The 22,787-nt window shown below is 37.3% G+C and overlaps 2 protein-coding genes and 1 non-coding gene across 4 annotated transcripts in view; 2 read left to right on the plus strand and 1 right to left on the minus strand.

Moving 5' to 3' along the window:
- The first annotated feature begins 149 nt into the window (after positions 1–149).
- The window catches only part of Xpnpep3 (X-prolyl aminopeptidase 3), a 67,970-nt gene continuing 45,332 nt past the window's right edge, over positions 150–22,787 (plus strand). Inside the window, exons 1-2 of one of the 2 annotated variants that reach the window (XM_020164476.2) lie at positions 150–356; positions 13,242–13,358. In XM_020164476.2, coding sequence (XP_020020065.1) covers positions 293–356; positions 13,242–13,358 — 181 coding nt within the window. In that variant the 5' untranslated portion in view covers positions 150–292. Of the gene's footprint in view, positions 357–13,241; positions 13,359–14,258; positions 14,397–22,787 lie in introns of those variants that run through there. The other variant, XM_074084559.1, reaches the window with a different exon arrangement.
- Positions 3,920–12,796, minus strand: Dnajb7 (DnaJ heat shock protein family (Hsp40) member B7). Its single transcript, XM_074084562.1, has one exon. The coding sequence runs from the start codon at positions 7,455–7,457 to the stop codon at positions 6,525–6,527; it is 933 nt and encodes a 310-aa protein (XP_073940663.1). The 5' UTR covers positions 7,458–12,796; the 3' UTR covers positions 3,920–6,524.
- On the plus strand, positions 21,889–22,037 carry LOC141410569 (small nucleolar RNA SNORA57). The gene has a single exon (XR_012435415.1). It is a non-coding gene; the product is annotated as a small nucleolar RNA SNORA57 (small nucleolar RNA).

The raw sequence follows: 22,787 nt of genomic DNA on the forward strand, positions 1-22,787 counted from the left end.
CTTCAAGCGGGCCGGAGACGTCAGCCCCTCCAGAGAGGCACTTAGAATCAGACATTGTACGAGTGTGGTTGTAATATGCAGCTGGACGCCATAACGAAAAAAGGGCCTGCCCATCCAAGCGCCAGGCCCGGACGTGACGTCACATTCTGCGCCGCCGCTGGAGAAAATACCGCGATCGGCGCCCGGCGGAAGGGGAGGGGCGGTTGGTCTGGTTTCCTGGCGACGAAGACCAGGTGGCTACGGCTTACTGGCCTAAGTACCTTTTCTTTTGCCTGAAGTTGAGCTGGCAGTCATGCCTTGGCTACTCACAACCCCCAAGCTGGTTCCTGCCATAGCAAGCGCTCGCGGTCTCTCAGGTTAGATTCTCCTTCTATGATGTCCCCTCCAGAGCTTGCTCTGGAGAAGCCTGAGGCGCCCCGGAAGGGTCCAAGTTGGTATCAGGTGATCCCCTGGTTCTACGACCCTTAAGCTGGGGACTCCGCGGATTTCTTCTTTACCCGCTGTTAATGAAAAAGGGTGGGCGCTGTATTCCCTCTACGGTTGAGTTATTCTAGGAAGCCGAAATGACTGCAGAGAGAAAAGTGTGTGCCACCCACCACCCCAGGAGGGACTTTTTCAAAGTTACTCGGACTCATCGAAGTTGTCAGTTACATTTGTTCAGGTGACAAAGTGTTCCACGTCCAAGTAACTCTCGTTTCGGTTAGATCAACATAAAACCTTATTTTCGTGTTTTCAAAGCGTTGATTCTAGAGCTGGCTCCCGAACGTACAAGAAACACATTTACTAATACAAGTCCTTTGTGCAGCTCCTCTCCGAAGAGTTAATGTTTGGAAGTACTCTCGGGGCATTTGTGTCTGAAATCTTTTTTTTTGTAAATACAAGGTGAAGGAGCCTAGGAAAAGAAGGGGGAACAACTTTTTTTTTTTTTTGGTACGATACGGCGAGCAATTAACCTGATGAACATAAAATTTAAACAGTGAAAACTGAACGATCTACCTTAGAAGCGAATCTGCCCTTGAATCATATTTCAGTTTTGGGGGCCAATGTGTGAGCCAGAAATTATAGTATTTGATATCAAAGCTATTTTGGCATATGTTTATGATGATTTTACTTGGATTCGTTGAAAATTGATTTTTTATATCGACTTATTTTCTATAAAAAATTAATTGCCCAGTACACAGAACTTGCTCTTCAATTCTAGCAGTTAAACTGCATGGGGAAGTCTGTTCCACTGGTGAGAATAAGTGAGGATAGATGGGCATTTGACCAGAACTATCCTTTGCATATGACCTTTGGTTTTCTTGACTGATGCAGTTTTAGGACTATGTACTGAATAATACACATAAAGTATTTCAGAAAAATGTTCATTGTGTTTTGCTTCCATAGAAAAAGCCAGATTAGTTCTTATGTTACCATTTACATATCTATTGGCTTTTTAACTCAGTGAATGAGATCTTGAATCTTCACAAGCCCAGTAAGTTAGGGCAGATATTTTACCAATGAAGAACTGATACAGAAGTAATAAGTCAGGAATTTTAGTTGTATATGTCTAGTACTTTTTACTGTTACACCAGAGTCTTACCCTGGTTTGATAGAGCCCTTTTGGAACTATTTATTCATTGTGCAAGGGAGGAAAAAAAATGCATTTTGATACAGTAACTTTTGAGTTAGTAGTCATTGTGGATGGATTTCCACTTCCTTGGATTTGCTCTCAGTCTAATCAAAGCAGACAAGCAACAAATGGCATTATAGCCAAGCTTGATAATAGTCTTGACCTAGGTCACGTGGGTCCTCAGGAAAGGCTGTACTGGCATTGTATTATGTTATCTTGGGAATTTTACAAGTGCTAGAATTTGGTTGCTCTTCTTTAGAAAGGGTCTGGGTATAGAGTTTTGACTATTAGAAATGTTCTCATCTGAGCTGGGCGCACGGGTGGCTCCTTCCTATAATCCTAGCTACTTGAGAGGCTGAGATCCAGAAGATCGCAGTTTAAGGCCAGCCTGGGTAAATAGTAGAGGAGACCCCATATCCAAAATAACCAGAGCAAAATGTACTGGAGGTATGGCTCAATCAGTAGAATACCAGCTTTGCAAACGCAAAGCCCTGAGCTCAAACCCAGTCTTCCCCCCCCCCCAAAAAGGAAATTTTCTAATCTGAGAAAGTTATACATTGCTAAAGTGAAAGTTTGGAGGGGGTTTGTTTGTGTTTTGGTTATGGGTATTGAAGCCAGAGTCTGGCATTAACTAAGCACTCACTACCACTAAGCTACACCCACAGCCCTGAAAAATGTTACTAAAGGTTAACCTAATTAAGGGAGAGTTTATTAGATGGAATATGCTCTTATCATCATCTAGTTATCTGAGAACAAGCAAAATAAAGTACTAGCAATGCATAAGTAAATTGTATTTTAGAAGATCAAATCATTTAAGATATATAATGAGTCTGATATGGGAAAGAGAAGTCCTGAAAAAAAATTTGTTTAATAAGTAGAAAAGACAGTAATGCATTGTAAATACTATGTTATTCTGGGATTTATTTTTAGAATTTTAAAATTCTAAACCAGGTGCTTGAATTCCACACCTGGCTGTGCTTAAGATAGTTTGCAAATAATAGTTCATTCAACAAACCTTGAGTGCCAAATATGAAAATTGAGTGTAAAAAGTTGGCATATAGAAAGACAAATAATTGTAATATACTGGATATAGTAATAAAGGTCCAATGATGTGGAGAAAGAAATTGTAATAGATATTTTTGGGGAGCAGAGAGTAAATGTGGGCACATTTTTAAGATTAGGATGGATTTGATCTAAGACTTCAAAGCCTCTCACTAAGCAGACTAGATGAAAGGAGCAATCCTGGCAGAGGGAACATATCCAAAGCACAGAACTCTTAAAAGCAGAATGGTGGGTAGTAAGCATTGCAATCATGTGGTATGGCTGGGGAAGTTTTTTTGAAATATGCTCTTGGGCATATTAATAGCTCTTTTATGGAAATGATTTTGTGTAGGGTCAAATATGATGTTGTAATTCATAGTCTCCGTAGTAGTCTGATGAATTTAGCTGTAATTTGCAAAGTATATTGCACCGTGAACTAGGATTTCTGAACACATTTTTGGAAGAAGTTGTCTCTAGCATAAGATGTATATAAAGAGGTGATAGAAGATCACCTGGGACAGGTGGAGTGCTCAAGTGGCTCAAGAGCACCTGCTTAGCAAGTATGAGGCCCTGAGTTCAAACCTCACTGCTGTCAAAGATAGATAGATAGATAGATAGATAGATAGATAGATGAATGGATGAAATCACTTTGGGGGAAAAAACTAGTAGTTGACTCATAGAGGGCCATGTAAATTATGTTAAGAAACAGGTTTTTTGTTCTAGAAAATAGGAAACCATTGAAGACGTTTAAGTTACTGAGTAAGATGACTAAATCTGAATTTTTAATTATCTGTTAAGAGTGGAGAAATGGGGAGGGGGGATAAAGGAGAATGGTGGAGGTTGTGAATTCAAGTATGATACATTTGATATAATGTAAAAACTTTTGTAAATACTACAATGTACCTCCACATAGCACAACAAAAAAAAAATAAATAAGTAAAAGAGGAAAAAATAAAAGAGTTTCAGACCCCCCGAAAAAAAGAGTGGAGAAATGGACTGGAGGGCATGTCCTTGTGTTCTTACATTTTCTGAAGCATTGGGATTGGTTTTGGAAAATTAGGGTTTTTTTTTCCATCTTTAATACCACATATATGAAAATAGATGAATCCTACAAAATACCACATTGTTAAAAAGCAGCACTTAAAATACTCAAGTTTTTTATCGTTTTATTTTCTGAAAATAACCTTAAATGCTAGTTGACCTCAATCCCTCCTAAAAAAATAGATTAGTTTTCCTTCATACATACCTATCCAGGAAAAAGCAATACAGAAACTCATACTTGGCTGGGCTCTGGTGGCCCACATCTGTAATCCTAGCTACCTGGAAGGCTGAGATTGGGAAGATTGTGGTTTAAGACCAGCCTGGACAAATAGTTCACGAGACCCCCCCTCTCCAAAATAGCCAGAACAAAATGGACTAGAGGTGTGGCTCAAGGGGTATAGTGTCTGCTTTACAAGCACAAAGCCCTGAATTCAAACCCCAGTTCCACAAAAAGAGCTCATATTTTACTATAGAAGTCATTTAAAAATAGTAGATACTATACTTTTTTTCTGACTTAAGCCAATTTGTGTTTGTATTTGTTCAAAGGTGATTGGATTTTAGTGCTGCTAGATTATTTCCTTACAACCTTCAGTTACATTAGAATAATTTTGGGCTGGTGGCTCGGTCATAATTTGCTTGCCCAGAATTTACAATGATTACATTTCTAAGAGATAAAAAAGTAAAAGGATACGATAAATAGATTTTTATTAAAAAGGAAGAATTCAATGAAGGGAACATGCAGAATGCAAATCACACAGGAGATTCTTTTCAGGGCTTAATAAATTCCAGCAGATCCTAAATTTAACATCTGTACTCCTATCTCAGTTAATGGCGATTCCATTCTTCTAGTTGCTATGTTGTGTCAAAAACCTTGTAACCCTCAGCTCCTCTCTATCATCCTGTCAACAGATCTTGTTTGACCCTACCTTTTGAATATATCCTCAATTTTATCACTCTTAACTACTCTCAGTGTTAATCACGTTGGACCAAGCTACTATAATTTGTTACCTGGATTGTGGCAGTAGCCTGATTTCCCTGCTTCTATCCTTGCTTTTTTTGAGAAGGTCCTGCTTAAATATGTCACATTATGTTACTGCTTTCTTCAACAACTCCAAGTGGCTTCCTATCCTCCATGTAACAGCCAGCATACATACTGTGATCTAGTATTCTCTGCATAATCTAACTTCCTTATAATGTCTCTGACTTTCATCCATTTGCTGTCTTAGTCTGCTACACTGATCTTCTCAGTGTTCCTCACTGCCTTAGGGATATTGCACCTGCTGGTCTCTCTGCCCAGAATTCTCCTTCACCATATAGCTATGTGGCTGATTACCTCACTTCATTTAGATCACTTTCCTTAGATACTTTTTCCCTTAGATACTTTACAATACTGTAAATTATGATGCTGTGCCCTAAAATTTCTGTGCTCTTACCTCTTTTTTTAGCACCTAAAAAAGAAAAAAAATTGACTAGCAGATAGTAGTTTACTTAACATTTGCTTTTTATTGTCTATCTTCAGTTTGAAAACTGACAGCTAAGATTTTGTTTACTGCTATGCCCCACATACCTACAACATGGTCTAACAGATAGTAGGTACTTAAAAATAATTTTGGATGAATGAAAGAATGAATAAAAATAAAAGATTGACAAACTATATCTTGAAAATGAAGTATTACAGAGAGATAAGAAGTAATCGTATTGAAATCAATGTTAGTTCATTTACAAGAAGCAAATGCGTGCAACTTATTTAGCATAAACCATTTGCTTGATATCTTATGTATTTGTAACTCAACTATATCTCTCTCAACATCATCCTATTTAAAATTGCTATAGGTATTCTATAGTGATGCCTTTGTAAATCCTTTGTACAAACTTAAAACAAAAATAGACTGATGGCTTGCCACACATGATATAGCCAGATTGTTCTGAGGACTCCTAGATAATACTGGCTTTTTAGCAAATATTGTAGTAGTGTTTGCCTAGCAAGTACTAGGCCCTGAATTCAAATTCTAGTACTACCAAAAATTGTGGTAAAATTCATCTTAACCATTTTTAAATGTACAATTTAATAGTTTTAGTATTCTCATGTTATGAAGCAGATCTCCAGAACATTTTCATAAAAATCTAAACTTTGTACCCATTAAATACCTCTTTTCCCCCTTCCTCCTAACCCACTTCTATGAATTTGACTACCTTATTTTGTGACTCATACAGTATGATTGTGACTGACTGGCTTAATTTGGCTTAGCATAATGTCTTGAGTACTCATCCATGTTGTAGCATATGACAGGATTTTCTTTCTAAGGCTGAATAATATTCCATATTTTGTTTACTTGATGATGGACATTTGGGCTGGTTCCACCTCTTGACTTGTGAATAGTACTGCTACAAACCTGTTTGTACAAATATGTCTGGTATTTTTAACTTAAAAGAAAATAAACTTTAATTTTTAACTTGTGTCTTTAAGTTAGGTATCAAATATTCTGCCTCCAAGAAAAAACTCATTTTGTGAATAGTTGTATAATGGCTTTGATTAGACAAAAGTAATGAAATAGATTATAAACTCTCCTGAAGAGTTTATAATGCAAACAGCTCAAAAACAAAAAATCTTTGCAGTTTTCCGTAGTCACCAAGTGTTACCACAATCTTATCTTTTTTTGAAATACCTAATCCAAACTACTAGACCAAATGTCCACAATCCTGCTTAAAATGTTAAGATGTACCTTTAGATGATAGTAAACAAATGTTATCTGGAAAACTCTGATTAACCCAAACACACAAAGAGGTCGTGTTCAAATGTTATAGATTATAATGTGTCTGAAGAGTCAATTTAGCGATTCCTTTTGGTTGACTTCTTCTTCTGTACCTCTTTGTGTTTCTTTTTTTTCCTCTTACCACCTTCTTTGTATCCTGCTGAGAAAATAGGATGACAGTTGCTGGTGACCCAGGGTTTACCTTGCTGATAATTGTCCCCCAAAGTATACTGAGATACATGTTTGGAGCTGTAGAGACTTGGTGAATAATTATTGAATGGCTGTCCTCTCCAGCTGCATCCTTCTGCAAAGCCCTCTTCAGTTACCACACTATTTACAAGGAAGGATTTCAGCTCGTTGTCATCTTCAACAACATCTCTTTCTTGATCATTCTCAGTAATATTCTTTCTATGACTCTTTCTGCCATTAACAATTTTGCCTGGGGTTGTAACAGATACGTAGTTTCCCATGTCACTGTCATCAAATGCCAGGGAAGAGAATGAAGTAAGACCTTCATGCCCCAGTGAACCATATGGTGTATATCCTGTATCGTAGGAAGAAAGTCTCTGAAAAACTGGATGTTCGCTGGAAGTAGAGAAAAAGGATCCTGCACCTCTGCTTCTTCCATAGGAGCTTCTTGGACTATTTAAAAGGTCCTCAAGTGAATCGTCAAAGAAGTGAAATGAAAATGGGTCCCTTTCACCAAACATTTCTTTAAAGACATCATCTGGCTTACGGAATGTGAACCCATACTCACATTCATCCTCAAAATGACTTCCACTTCTGCCATTTAATCCTTCTTTGCCATATTGATCATAAATGTCCCGTTTTTCATCATTTGATAATACTTCATATGCCTCCGCTACTTCTTTGAATTTTCTCTCTGCTTCTTCTTTATTTTCTAGATTTTTATCAGGGTGCCATTTAAGTGCCACTTTACGGTAAGCTTTTTTTATGTCCTCAGGTGAGGCATATCTCTGCACTCCTAGAACTTCATAGTAATCCACCATGCTTTAACAGATTATTGGAAACAAATGCACTGGGTAATGAGCACTATAATTTCCTTGCAGCTCAGGCTCTGCTGGGGGTGGTGGGGATGGTAGAGGCAGTGACTGCAAGTAGGCACATTTTTACATTGAAGGCAATATTTCCATATACCACTGCTAGGAAACATCAAAACTGATTATGTGGCAAACAGAGTTACAAGCTTATGTCAGAGATGGCTGGATTATGTTGTCATTCTGGGGTAGGGATAGGGACTAGACTTTTCAAATGGAGCATGTCTAGAGTCATACCATCCTGAACCCTCTATACTATGCCTCCTATATTTCACTGGAAGTCTCAGACAATGCCTTATAAACCAGTGGGATCTGTCACTAATGGCTACAGCATCCCTCTTGCATAATATGACCTCCAGATTCCTGAGCCTTAATTACTTCCCAGTTCTCCCATGTTTTGGTTTAGGAAAAAATAGAAGACTTAGGAAACAATGTAAAAAAAGTATTCAAGCAGTTGACATAATTCGTTGACTCCAAACGAGACTTAAGAGTTCAGCAGGAGATACAAGTAATTCAATTACAATATAAGGCCTATGATGGAGGAATCGCTGTATACTAACCAATTGAATGAACACACTCCTAGACTGGAGTGGCAGAAGGCTTCCTTGAGGAAGTGGCCTAATAGTGTGAGCTTTCTTCATGTCAGTGGTGAGTCATTTGAGATAATGGTACCTGTGCCCACCTAAAGTTTACACCTGAAAATGTAGGTAAAGGGCTCCAGGTATGGCTCAAACATTAGAGTGCTTGCCTGTGCCTGAAAAGATACAGGCAAGGATTTGAAAGTTGGGCAATTATATATTCAATATATAATTATTGAATGCCTACTTTGTGCAAGGCACAGTTTTAGCCACTGGCAATAACAATATTGAACAAAAGTTACCAATTTTCATGATACTTATAAGAGGTCAAATAAGAAATACATAACATTTCAAGATAGTGCAATATGTGATTAAAAAAAAAAATTAATGCGATGATGGGGGAAGAGAAACTAGTGTAGCTTGGTTTTAGAAGGCTCTGGAGGAGATGACATTAGAGCTGAGACCTAAATGACAAAGTAGTCTGGTGGGTACTTGATGTTTCCAGCTTAGGGGCTATTCCAAATAAAGCTAGTATTTATTTCACATACAGCAGACAGCCATGGGGTGGGAGATATGCAGGAGGGTTTTTGTTGTTGTGTATTTGTTGTTTTGGTTTGTTTTGTTTTGCTTTTGAGATGGTGTCTCTGTGTGGCCCAGACTGGCCTCTTAACTCATGACTCTCCTGCCTCTGCTGAGATTATAGGCATGTACCACTGCATTCCGTAGTTATGAAGGTTTCATGATCTGATTTACTTTTTTAATGAATCACTAAGTGCTATGTGGATAATCAGTTTTATGTGGAACAGTAGAATGAAAGAGCCCAATTAGAAATAAATAAGATCAAAGTTTTCATTGGGGGAAGGTAATAATTTAAATTGTTAATAGGTTAACTTGAATTTAAAAGATTTATATTCTACTCCTAGTTCATTTCATTGTCCTAGATAATTCCATATATCAGTCTGTCTGTGTTTTTCCTCTTCTATTTTTATCTGTTTTGCTCTCTGTCACATTTATAAACACCTCAGTTAGATGATAATAAATACAAAATGGTAGTATATGTTTCCAGATAGTCTTTCCAGGCTGCTTTGCATTTATTTTGATAGACTGATTGTGAAGAGGTATTGTGAAGTATTTAAAATTCATAGTACGCTATGAATCACTGTAACAGGTGATTTAGTTGTAGTTTTTCATTTAGTTGACACAGTATTCGGGCAAAATAAATATGCCTATGAGAAGTTGAGATTCTAAGGTTACATAGCTTGTAAGTTTTTTTTTAATCTGATTTAAATTTGAACATAATGTCAAATTCTCCTGTTACCACTCTACTGTATTTCTAGGACCAGGACTTTTACAAACAGAAATGGAGAACCTACGGTACAGAGAGGAGTTAGAAAGTGGGAAAAACCTGCTCCCAAGAAACTCTCGTAATTTGAGAAGACTAACTTTAGTAGAGTATAAAAGTGTAACGCCAGGTTATATTTTCTAATTATCCTCTGTCCCTTGATCCCTCACTCTTCCCAGCTGCTCTCATTTTCTGTGACTCCTTCACAATAAAACTTCTCGGTATTGTTGTCTTGGAATCCGTGCTTTCTTACATACTTGGCTTCCATCTTCTATACTCTGCTAAAACTGTTCTTGGCAGTTCTTTCACGTTTAAAAAAATCCAGTGGTTGTCCTTTTGGCTTCCTCATATTTTGAAGCACTTGTCACAGTTTGGGGCCTCTCCTTTTTAAAACACTTTTGTCTCTTTAACTTCCTAAATACTATATTCTTCTAGCTTTCTTCCTTTCTCCTGTGCTTTTCCTTGTCATGCTAAAATATTGTAGTGTTAGACTTTACTCAGTACTCCAGATACAGGGCTCAGATACCATCTGTGTGCATATGACACCTTAATTTCTATATCTAGTCTGTCACTTCCTCCCCCCAATTTCAGACATCCTTAGTAATTCCCAGTAATCTCAGTATTTTCCATTTCATTTAATAGTGCCACCATTTACCCACTGGTTGAGGACAAAAGCTTAGGAACCATCCTTAATTTCTGTTTTATTTACTCTCTGCATCTTTTACTTTCAATTTGTATATCTCAAATTTAATTACTGGGAAAACAAAGTCAAATAACAAATGATCCTTGCCTTCCAAAAGTTTAAAGTAGCCTCATAAACTAACTAGTAATTATGCACAGTGTGATAGATACCTCAGTAGAAATCATCATAGGCCCACTGCAGATGAGCAGCTGTATCAGTAGCAGTGTGGGCAGAGAGTGTGACAGAAGGTTTCCTGCATGAGTAAAGACAGTTTAAATTGTGGAAATTGTGCAGTGCAAAGAAGTGGGTGAAGTCCATTTAGGATAAACTACATTTTTGAAGTCAAGTACTGTTAATGATACAGAATTATTGCTGGGGCTCTGTAAATAGTTTTGTGTGACTGCAGTGTTTCTTGAGAAAGGTTGGTCTGGTGGGCAGTGTCCAGATCATAGAAGGTACTAAGCTAAAAAGTTTAAAGTTTATTCTGAAAGATAGAAAATTGTAAACATATACTATTAGCCTGGGAGGCTAGAAAGTTGGGACAGATCCTAGAATTTAAATCTGATTTAATAGGCAAAATTTTTAAGGCAAAGGACTAGAGAGATCACTTTGGAAATTGTGTAGCCTGTAGAGGATGAGTTGAAAAGACACAAATAGGGCATGGACAACTGTAATACCAGCACTTGGGAGGCTGAAGCAAGGAGAATCCTGAGTTTGAGGCCTGCCTGGGGACTGTAGCAAGACCTTGTCGCAAAAACAAACCAAAAAAAAAAAAAAAAAAAAAGTAAAGACAAGACTAAAACCTATGACAGGCATATCAGTTAGGAGACTATTACCATAGTCCAGGCAAGGTGAGGAGGGCCTAAACTAAGGAAATTGTGTTGAGAGTAAATTGAATATTTTAAAAGTAGAGCTTAACTACTTCACTACTAATTACATGACCTTGGGTAAACAGTCTGTTTACTTGAACATAAGTACAACTCTAAGGAGATACTGTTTTTAGGTTACTAATAATAAACTGTAAATATTGTTTGCTTTGAATTTGTTACAGTTAAGCTTCATGTGCTTGAAGTGGTCCAAAGTAGGATTGGGTATGCTAGTTTTATTTCATCTAAGCATTTAAAAAAAAAAGTATTGGTAAACTAGACATGGTGGTACATACCTGTAATCCCAACACTTGGGATGCTGAGGCAAGAGAATTGTAAGTTCAAGACTAGTCTGGTCTATATAGTAAGACCCTATCTCAAAAATAGAAAACAACAAGAAATAATAATTGACCAGCTGCAGTTTGAAAGTATCAAATATATTGTGCCTTGACTGTTGTAATAAGGAAAGATAAAGCTAAGCCTATCTTATATGAGCTGTGACTGAGGCAAGAGTTTACCTACAAGTGAAAAAAGCTGAGCTAGTTATGATAAACTTCCTTTTCCCTTTTCTTCATACCACTGCATTCCACCATGTTCTTACACAATTACTATTAATCTCTTTCCTGTGCCCTCTTTTCTTCAAGAAACACAAATGTGAAGAATCTTGTGTTTGAATAGGGCAGAGGTTACTCTCAGAATCCCTTTATACTCTTAAAAATTATTGAAGACGTCTACCCTCCCCCTTTGTCCCAGCTGAAGCTGACTTTTTAGAGACAGAAACTTTTAGTACAGCAACTTTTCATTCAGTAAATTGTCATTTTAGTAGGTCACTGGATTAGTTCCCTGAGGCTTCCATAACAAATTACCACAGATTTGCAGTTTAAAGCAGTTGAAGTCCAAAAGGAAGGGATCAGCAGGACTGCGTACCCTCCAAAGGCTCTAGGGACAATCTTTGCATCTCCCAGTTTATGGTAGCTATATATGTTCTTGGGTTTCTTGGCTACATCACTTCAGGCTCTGCCTTTGGTCTCATTGTTTGTCCCTTTTCTGGCTTACCCTCTCTTCTGTTTCAAATCTGCCATCTTTCTCCTATAAGGCCATTTGTCTTTGGATGTAGGGCCCACCCAAGTAATCCAGGATAATCTATATCTTCTCATCTGAAGATCCTTTTTTTTTTTTCTTTGTCTTAGTTCATTTTTTTTTATTGTTTTATTATTCATATGTGCACACAAGGCTTGTGTCATTTCTCCCCCCTGCCACCATCCCCTTGAAGATCCTTGATTACATCTATAATGACTCTTTTTCCAAATAAAGTAACAGCCACAGATTCTGGAGATCAGAACATTACGTTATCTTTTTAGGCCACCATTTAACCCAGACAGCAGTAAAATCATTTTGGCTTACCAAGACAAGCTTTTTTCTAAGTGTTCGTATCTTTTTTTTGTTTTTGAGACAGGGTCTGTTGTAGCCCTGGCTGACCTTGAACGCCTAAGCCTCCTGCCTCAACCTCCCAGATGCTGGAATTATCAACTTTTTTTTTTTTTTTTTTAATCCTCGAGTTTGAACTCAGAGCCTCAGGTTTCTAAGTTTCTAGGCAGGTGCTCTACCACTTGAACCCCAACCCTTTTGCTTCGGTTGTTTTTGAGATAGGGTCTTACATTTTTGTCCAGGCCGGCCTGGACCACAATTCTACTATGCTCCCTGAATAAGTGGGATGATCGGCGAAAACAACCACATCCAGCTTTTTTGTTGTTGAGATGGGTTCTTGCCCAATTGAGCCATGTCCCCAAGCCCTTTTTTACTTTATTTACTTTCCAAATAGGGTCTCACCTTCCCCCCCCCGCCCCCCATTGGCCTGGCACTGGCCTCCGACTAGAATCCTCCCTTCCACCTAATGCCCCTGCAAAGCTGGGTTTTCCTAAATTTTAGGACATTGCCTCAGGCTACCTCTATAAACTCCTTCCTGACGCCTCTCTTGCTTTTGTTTTCTTCTGTTCTTGTTCATGCCTTTATTTTATGTATTCTGTATCTGTGTTTCCATTGTACTATAGCAGTCTAAAGTCTCTGAGGGTAAAGATAATCTGGTTTCTGTTTTCCTAGGGCCCAGCATAGGCTCTGGCATAGAGAAAGAGCCACAAAAATACAGGCAGAAGTCTGGAAATGCTAACTTGCATTTTCTAACATCCAAACTGCTGTAAGTTCGTAAATGTATGAATACTATGAAGACTTTGTAGATCCACTATTCATTTCATTCTCCTTATTCTTCAGGATGCGTGTTGTGTTTACAGCGAAGGTATTCCCTCCAGCCTGTGCCAAAGAGGAGGATTCCAAACCGATACTTAGGCCAGCCCAGTCCTGTTACACACCCTCACCTCCTCAGTCCAGGTAAGTTTAACCATAACAACTGCCTCACCATTTTGATGCTTTGTCTGTAATAATGCTATCCATTAAAAGTTTTTGCGGTATTGAAAACGTTCTAGATCCATGCTGCTACATGTGATTGTTGTACACTAATAATTTTGGTAATCTAACTGAGGAACGGAAGGGTTTTTTGTTTGTTTTAATTAGTTTAAACTTAAATAGCTACATGTGGCTTCTGGTACTATATTGATAACAAGTATAGAACAATAAATACAATAAATCTTATTTTAAAAAAGTAGTGAAAAACATGTAAGTAGTGAAAAACTTTCTGAACTTTAAGGAAAGTTCTGTTACTTTCTAAGTTATAGTTTCTAGAACTGTGTTCTAACTACTGATTCTTGTGGACTACTGTGTTGAAGGCATTTTAGAAAATATGGGTTTTTCTGAAAATGTTAAATGTTTGTTTCAAATTTTTCTTTAAAAAAAATACTTCTATATAAATTAAGCAAGATTTCCAGATCTGTTTGTTACTACTTTGAGAAGTGGTCAGTCCCAATTGATAAAGTGATGCAAAGAAAATCAACAAAGGTTTATTTCATTAACTTTCTTTTTTCTTCTCTAAGATCACAGTGTTGCTGCTAGGTGTGTCATCACTATTGCTCAAATCAAGACTTAAAGGTGTTTTTGTTTTGTGTTTTAAAAAGACATTTAAGGGCTGAACTGTGGTGAATGAGTATCACCTGTAGTAGGCGCAGGGTAAGACCAAACACTTTGTAAGAAACTCAGGTTTTTGAAGAAAGTTAATCCTTTCTTCTACCATGGGAAGTTAAATCTGTATTTACTATGTAAATATATATATATTAATAATGTGAATTGCCTTTAGAAATATGTTACTCTTTCACTGTTTCCACTCAGTGAATGATACCAGCATGTCTCTCAGTGAGGACTTCCTTTTGCTGATTCTTCATCAGACTGGAATTCCTGCTGGGAAGTTCGCTGAGACTCAGGAAATGCAGCTCACCACTGAAACACACAAGAAATCAGAATTAATAAAGCTGTAAGGTAAGCTTAATAGCAGTCCAGTTGAAATTAAATATTTCTGTACTGTATCAATCTACTGTAACCTCTATTTAAAAAAAAAAAGTAGAATTGATATTTTTACCAGCTTTGAAAATTATTGATTTCTTGTGGTGGAATACGTTTATGTGGTAAGCTGCATTTCCAGGATTTGAATCTAGTAATCATTTTAAGGTAATGGCCTCTATATCTAGAGTGTTTTGTTCTGTACATTATGTATAGAACATAACTATGTTTTTAAAAGAATATAAGTAAATATACACACATGCGTATGTATGTATGTGTGTATGTATGTCTATACATACATAGATAAATATATATATATATATTTTTTTTTTTTTACTTTTTTGCTAAGAGGAGAAAGGGAATGCCTATCCTAATTTTACTTTCCTAAATGTCGGATATTTGAATATTGGGATAAGTGAGAAGAGTTAGAAGTAGATGGGATTTTAAAACAGAATTTTCAGTGTTTAAAACATTAAAGGACCATCAGGTATACTATTAGGTATACAGATTTTGCAAGAAAAAAAAGTATCCAAAGTATTAGTCATTTGCCTTTTTCCATCTAAAGAGTAAAACTTGAGGAAGTGTTAAAATGATCGTGGAGTGGAAAGTAAAGTTTGAAGAAAAATCAAGAGGCATATAAGCAGCTAGTGTGACAGTTCATGCCTGTAATCCCAGCTACTTGGGAGGTGGAAATTGGGAGGATTGCAGTTCAAACCCAGCCCAAACAAAAAGTTAGTGAGAACTCCATCTCAACCAACAAATCAGGCATGGTCCCAGCTACTAGGAGACATAGATAGGAGGACCACATGTAAGGCTGGCTTCAACAAAAATGTGAGACCTATCTGAAAAATAAGTAAGTAAAAAGGGTTGGAGCCATGGCTCAAGTAATAGAGCACCTGAGTTCAACCCTTAGTAGTGCCAAAAAAAAAAAAAGTATAGAGTACATTTTTTAACCTCTCTTATACAGTTGAAGTCAGCTTCTTGGTTTGAAGCATAAAATTATATCACTGTTACTTGCTTTGCTCCAACAGCATTCATATTTGGCATAGTTATTTTCCCAATATATGATAGAACTTACAACTTTTGGAAAACTTTTTAATACCTTTCCTAATTATTACTCAAGTCCTACATGTGTAGGACTTGAAAAATGGAAAAATTAGAGAATACTGACAAGCATACAATTTTTTTAATTACTCATAATTCCACCACTCAGAAAACTGCTGTTGATTCATACTCAGTCTTCCAAGTTCATATATATTGACCAGTAATTCCTCCTCTATGTATCTCCTCTAAGGAAATAAACTTAAAAAAACAAAAGTGCTCTCAAGATTTCTGCGTGGGAGATAGGGGTATAGCTCACGTGGTAGAGTGCCTGCCTATCAAGCATTAGGCCCTGAGTTTAGATGCCAATATCATCAAAGAGAGAGATTTTAGTGTATGTATCTTTATAGACTTATTTGTTTATTTTTGGTGGGACTGTGCTTTGAACTTAGGACTTCATGCTTGCAAAGCAGGTACTCTACCACTTGAGCCACACCTCTGCTCCTAAACTTATTTTTTATGTGGAAGTGTGTGTGTGTGTGTAAATTTGGGTATAGAAGTGAAGTTTTTGGGTCAGCTTCTCTGAATTTTTGGTAGCTGTATCCCCCTGGATTTTTCTTTGCCATGCCTACCCAGGTTTCCTGAAACAATAAATAGTATGGAAAATAATTCCAAGGATAACATGAGAGATAAAGAAGATCTGTTCTGGCTATGCTATTGCAGCTTTAGGTAGAATTAGAATCACACTGTCCCTCAGTGATTTTCAAAACATCATTTCCTTAAGGAAATCTGAGCACTATAGGCCATTTATACTTTTTATGACAGCACCCCCTGTGCTAAGTATATAGAGGGAAAAAAAATGGCTGTCTCCTTGAACACTATCATGTCTTCGACTTGTTCCCCAGAACAATAAATAAAATAAAATGGTTGTATAGGAAAGCGAGTGGCATGTTGAGCTATATAATTTTATGAACTCTGAGTCTACTTTTTGTCACATCTGTTCAAGAAAAATACTTCTATAGTTCTATCATTGCCACAGAAGACATAATATCATTAGCAGAACAGCAAGGCGTTCTGCTCAGAGAACACTGAAATTTATGAAGGAATAAATGGGAAGAATCAGTGGGATGCATAACCAAGTTATTTCCAGAACTTATATATCCAACATTCTTATATTCTTAAGCAAAATTAATTTTGGAATATGTGATATAGTTTGGAGTAGTAGCTTTACTCAGACTTGGTCCTGTCAGGAGAATTTGTCTCACATATATAGAACCGCTTGGTTTCTTTCAGTTACAGCAGTGAATAGGTTCATTTGTAATCAGAATACAACTGTATCTTAACAATTTAACAATTCCTTCTCCATTTACCTTTTTATCTCTATCTTGAAGTTCAATGCAGAGACAGTACATGGTGCGAACATCATAAGTTGTGCTGACACAAACTAAGACTACAACTTGACCAGGCAATTTAATCTTACAGGACCACCATCGACTATGCAGCATTTTACTGTATTTAAAATGATGAGAAGATTGGTTCTAGGATGGGTTATAAACAATAATTCCCAAATTATCTTCCCTTAAAGGTTTCAAAATTAGTTACATACCCTTTTTTCATGATAGTTTAATTGTAGTTCTCTCTTAAAGAAGTGGTGCATTTTTTAAAAAATAAGTTGTTAAATATGGCCAACTTTAATATCTGCACCCAGGACAGGCATTGGTGGCTCAGGTCTGTAATCCTAGCTACTTAGGAGGCAGAGATCAGGAGGATCGCAGTTTGAAGCCAGTCCGGGCAAACAGTTGGCAAGACCCTATCTCAAAAATACCCATCACAAAAAAAGGCAGGGGGCGGGGCTGGCAGAGTGGCTCAAGGTGAAGGCCCTGCATTCAAGCCCCAGTATCGCAAAGAAAAAAAAATCTGCAGCCTGGTGCCAGTGGCTCACACCTGTAATCCTAGCCACTTGGGAGGCTGAGATTGAGAGCGTCACAGATCAAGGCCAGTAAAGGCAAATAGTTTGCAAGACCCTATCTCAAAAATAACTAGAGCAAAATGGACTGGGGGTACAACTCACACAGTAGAACGCCTGCTTTGTGAGTACAAAGCCCTGAATTCAAACTCCAGTCCCACCAAAAATAATAATAATATCTGCAAGATTAAAACATTATTTTGGTGGTGGTTAGATTTGGCTTTTTGAGATAGGGTCTCACTATGAAGTTCAGACTGGAACTTGCTATGTAGCAACTCTATACAACTCTCCATCTTCCTGCCTCCGCCTCCCAAGTGCTGGGATTACAGGCATGAATAGTGGCTATCCTTGTAAATTTTACTCTTTCAAATCTTTGGATTACCAGGACAACAACTCTCAGGTGTAAATTCTTTTTTATTTTTTTAGGTTTTTTTAAGACAGGGTCATGCTGTGTATTCCAGGCTAGCCTCAACTTGCAGTCCTTCTGTCTCAGCCTCCTGAGTGCTAGAATTACACACATTCACCACCATAACTGGCTAGTGTAAATTCTTTATTTTGGTAATAATTATAGCAAATACAATAGTGCTTATTTTTCAAACTATTTCATTAACTTACTTAACTCTCCTAATAATGATGTGAAATGAGTTCAGTTATCATCTGTATTTTACAGATGAGGAAACTAAGGCACAGAAGTTTAGTAGCTCTTCCCAAGTCACTAAGTAAATTGCTAAGCCAGGATTCCAACTCATCAAAATCTGCCTTAGAGACTATGTCCTTTGTGTGTGCACACGGGTGTGTTACTAGGAAATTGAATGCAACACTTTCACTTTGCCACTGAACTGTACCCCCAGCTCAAAGGTCCACACCTTTAGCCACATAATAGAGCATAGCACTATACCAAAGAATACTAATCTGAGAATTTTTTAACTCTCTTCTCATTGTATCTTTAGTAAGAAGAAATCCAACTAAGAGATGTCTTTTTCTTTTTGTAGTTCTAAAGATTAAACTCAGGGCCTTGCTCATGCTAGGCAGGTTCCCTGCGTCCCAGTCGAGAGAAGTCTTCTTATAATAGTTTAGAACAGTAGGTGCTTTATTTATTTTAGGTAAAATTTACATGTAGTAAATCGCACAGATGTGTACAGTTCAATGAGTTTTGATCAAGGTATACATCAGTATAACCTAAAAGTCAGCCAAGATATAGAACATTTGCATTACCCCAGAAAGTTCCCTCTTGCTCCTTGCTATCAATCCCCACCTCTATAGGCAACTACTCCTCTGGTTTCTAGATTGTTTTGTCTGTGATACCCTAGAAGTGAATCATACAGTACATATTTTGTTGTGTGTTTTTTTGGGGACAGGGTCTTGTCATGTAACCCAGATTAGCCTCAAACTTACAGTCCTTCTGCTTCAGCCTTCAGAGTCCTGGGATTACACAGGTGTGTACCACTATACCTGCCTAGCTTCTGTCTGGCTTGTTTTTGCTCAATATATGCAAATTTATTTAGGGTATTTTTTATTATTTGATCATTTCATTTTCAGAGAGGTCTGTTTTATGTTATAAAGAAAACAATAGCTTTCCTTTTCTCCTCCTTCAAATGTATAGCAATAGATTAGTTCACGTATTACTCTTACCCTCCCCCCCATACCCCCACACCCCAACATTCTTTATGGCAAGGTCTTTCTTTGTAGCCCAGGATGGCCTGGAACTATGGCCTGGCCTATGTAACTCAGGCTAATTCCAAACTCAGGATTCTCTTGCCTCAGCCTCCTGAGTAGGATTATAAGCCTGTTTTATGAACTGATATTAAAAAGAATTCTTTTCAGAATCAGAATACATTAATATCCTAATCTAGGTAGTTTTAGGAAATAATTGAAATACATACCTAGATTATAGCAAAAGCCTGCATCTTTCCATTTAGTCTTTATTTCACTTTCTTCTTTGGTTCTGGTTGGATGACAAAGTAAGAACATTCTTCTTACTGTATTGAGAGATCCAATCCTAAATGTCCTGGAAGAGCTTTCCTTATTGGCCACAGAATCTCAGAATTGACTGAGACTCTGCTCTTTGCAGAGTCCAGTTTATGACATCTAAGCTTTTGATTGGTTAAATAAACTTGTTAGACTAGCCCCTATATCCTTAACTGATTCTGTGTGATAAAACACTAACTTTATTTATTAATATTTTACAGTTTGACAAAGTGCCAGAATGTCTATTCATATAACACTTTTATCAGAAGGAATTCAGGCTAGATTGATTGTAATGGTTCTATGACCAAAGGCCACAGTAACTGCCATGTTTACTTGTAAGGTTTAAAGTTCATTACTTTATCACACCTTCCCCCTCCTTCATATGAAAAGATTAGTTGTTTTTTCCTGAAAAATTTGTCTGTTGTGATGGGAAGTTACTTTATTACTTTTAAGATTTTAGAAGCTTAGGTGCTAGAAGTGTTGTTCAACTGGTAGAAAACCCAGAAACCCTGAGTTCAAACCCCAGTCCCACCAAAGAAAAAGAAAAAGATTTTGGAAGCATTTAGTTAAGTGATCACTCCATAGTGCTGGTAATTACTGGACTTGGGAAAATATAGGCAGCATATTAAATATTTCTCATAAATGTGAAATTGGATTTCCTACAGAAAGGAATGCTTTAAAGAGCATGTACAAGAAGCCAGGTACCGGTGGCTTACATCTATAATCCTAACTATCCAGGAGGCAGAGATCAGGAGGATCGTATTTCGAGGCCAGCCGGCAAATAGTTCTTGAGACCCCATCTCAGAAATACCCAACACAAAAGAGGGCTGGTGGAGTGGCTCAAGGTGTAGACCTTGAATTCAAATCCCAGCATGGAAAAAAAAAAAAAAAAGTGTAAAAGATTGTTTTCCAGTCCTTCCATGGTTTCCAAATAATTCTTTTTTTCGGAAGTTACTTCTTTACATATGTTAATGTATACACTCTTATTAAGGAAAATGATAGAATAATTCATTAAAGTTATTGAATTAAGAATTTTCTTCCTATCTGAATTTTTTCTGATGCTGTATCTTTAACCTAGGGCCTCCCACATGCTAAGCATGTACTGTTACCACCAAGCTACAGCTCCAGCACTTACTTTTTTTTTAATCACAAAATGAATTTATTTTTAATTTTTGTTTATTTCATAGACTTAACTATGAAGTAACAAAATGCAAATCCTAGGAAACAGAGAAAGTAAAATGACAAAAAAGGAAAGGTCCAATAACCCACAAATTATAATCAGTTTCTGCTTTTATGAAATAGTATTTACTGCTTGAGTAATTGGGAAATTTCCAGTGTTGGGTAAGAGTGACAGACTAAAACATCAATATTTATCAGAGAGTTAAGCTGTTCTTCAGCTCTGGTACAAAGTTCAGTTTTCTGCCTAAGAGTTCTAGAGGAGGCTTCGTTAGCTATCTGAAGAGGAAAAAAAGGTGAATGAGCTCTTTCCCAGCCCACTCTGTTGCTTTGCCTGATTCATACTGGGCTGTAAGACCCTCCGTTATTTATCTTTTATTTCTTGCCAACTTCATCAGTAAATGGGTAAATTTTTTCCTACTGTACATGTTTTAAAAGATAAAATAAATTTATTAATGGAATGCAAGCTGCTCAATTTGCAGAAATTTGCATTAGGTTTGTGGCATAACACCCAAGTTGGGAAACTTGAGAGGTGGAAGAGGAGAATTGTGAGTTGGAGGTGAACCTGATCTATATAGAGAGTTCAAGGCCAGCCTGAGCTACATAGTGAGACCCCAATTTAAAAAGAAAAAAAAAATTGCTGAAATTTGCAATTTGCACCAATTAAATAACTAGACAGTCCTAAGGTAATCATAAACAACTGAATTACATAAGCTGACCATGATCACTAAGAAAATTCAAAGGTCTTTGACACAACTTGTGTTCTCTTTTCTGGAACTGTCCCATGGGTGGGGAGGAACACTAGTACATAGGACATAAAATTACCAGGATGTAAGTACAAATATGTTTATTGTAGCAGAGAAAAGCTGAAAACCATATGGATGTCTATCAGTAAAGAAATTGCTCAATAAGTTGTGGTATGTCCATTTGCTGAGTAAATATTGTGGAGACATCAAGGAGAATGAATTGAAGCTATAGCAGATGACTTGGATTTTTGTTGATATTATTAAGTTAGAAAAGAAAGATACTCAAAAGAGTATACAGTCTAATTTTTGAAAACAGTGATTATAAAAACCTCATATGCACGTGTATGTGTGATTCTATGAGTGCTGAGAAAAATAGGAAAGGGTACATGTTAGATGACAAATATAGGCAAGGTGCTGATGTAGGTGAAGGAGAGAAGGTGACCAAGTTGCTAAACAGTGAAGAAAGGGGGGGAAGTATTGGAAAGGTGGTGACTTGTTAAGTGTAGGCTCTGTAAGGGAGGTCAGGTAAGGGTGGGGTGGGGTGGAGGTGGAGGTCTGGCCCTGGCCAGCAGACCCTCCTTTTCTTGGTGAGGACCAGGCATGTGGTTCCACTTCTCATTACATACAGAGGCAAAAGGAAAGGGCTCAGGCCTTCTCTGCGTCTTGTCTGTGATGTTAGCGGCTTCGCATATGCTCATTCTACCTTCAAACACCAAGATATGGGTCCAAAAAAAGGGGATGGTATGGGAGAAAGAATTGAGTATGATGTGATTACATTTATACACAACTGTAGGAAATAATTGCCCTTTAAAAATTCAGAGACATCAGGCTGGGTATGGTGACCCTTGGCTGTAATCCCAACTTCTTGGGAAGCAGAGTTAAGAAGAGCAGTTTGAGGCCAGCTGAGGTGAAAAGTGTGGCACCTTATCTGAAAAATAACTAAAGCAAAAAGGGCTGGAGGTGTGACTCAAGTGATAGAGCACTTGCCTAGAAGGTGCAAGGTGAGTTCAAACCCTAGTGCCACCAGAAAAAAATTTCAAAGAGATAAATCATTGTGATATAGACAGGTCAAGACAGCCTTTTGAATGAGAAGAATATAAAAACAAGTATTAAGCCAAAATCTTGGAGTGGAATTAGTATGAAAGGAGAAGAAGTTTCAGAAAAGGGACATACTGTAAGCTGGGTAATTTCGGAAGAATAGATTGGATTTGCCTAAGAGATAAGGAGGAATTAATGGCAGAATAATTGGGAGAAGAAAAATGTTGGCTAAGTCTCCAAAGACTATGTATTATACAATTTCTATTATATAAAGTCTCTTCAATAGGCAAATGCATAGAAGACAGAAAATAGATGAGTGTTTGCAAAAAGGGTAGTGGAGAGTGACTGCTCATGGGCATGGGTTTCTTTCTGGGTTGATGAATTGTTCTAAAATTAACAACAGTGACTACAGCTGTGTAGTGTATTGTATTGTTG

This window comes from Castor canadensis, chromosome 8, assembly GCF_047511655.1.
Source record: "Castor canadensis chromosome 8, mCasCan1.hap1v2, whole genome shotgun sequence".
Lineage (NCBI taxonomy): Eukaryota > Metazoa > Chordata > Mammalia > Rodentia > Castoridae > Castor > Castor canadensis.

Coding starts and splice junctions, on each gene's coding strand:
- Dnajb7 (XM_074084562.1), bottom strand. CDS start 7,457: ATGGTGGATTACTATGAAGTTCTAGGAGTGCAGAGATATGCCTCACCT.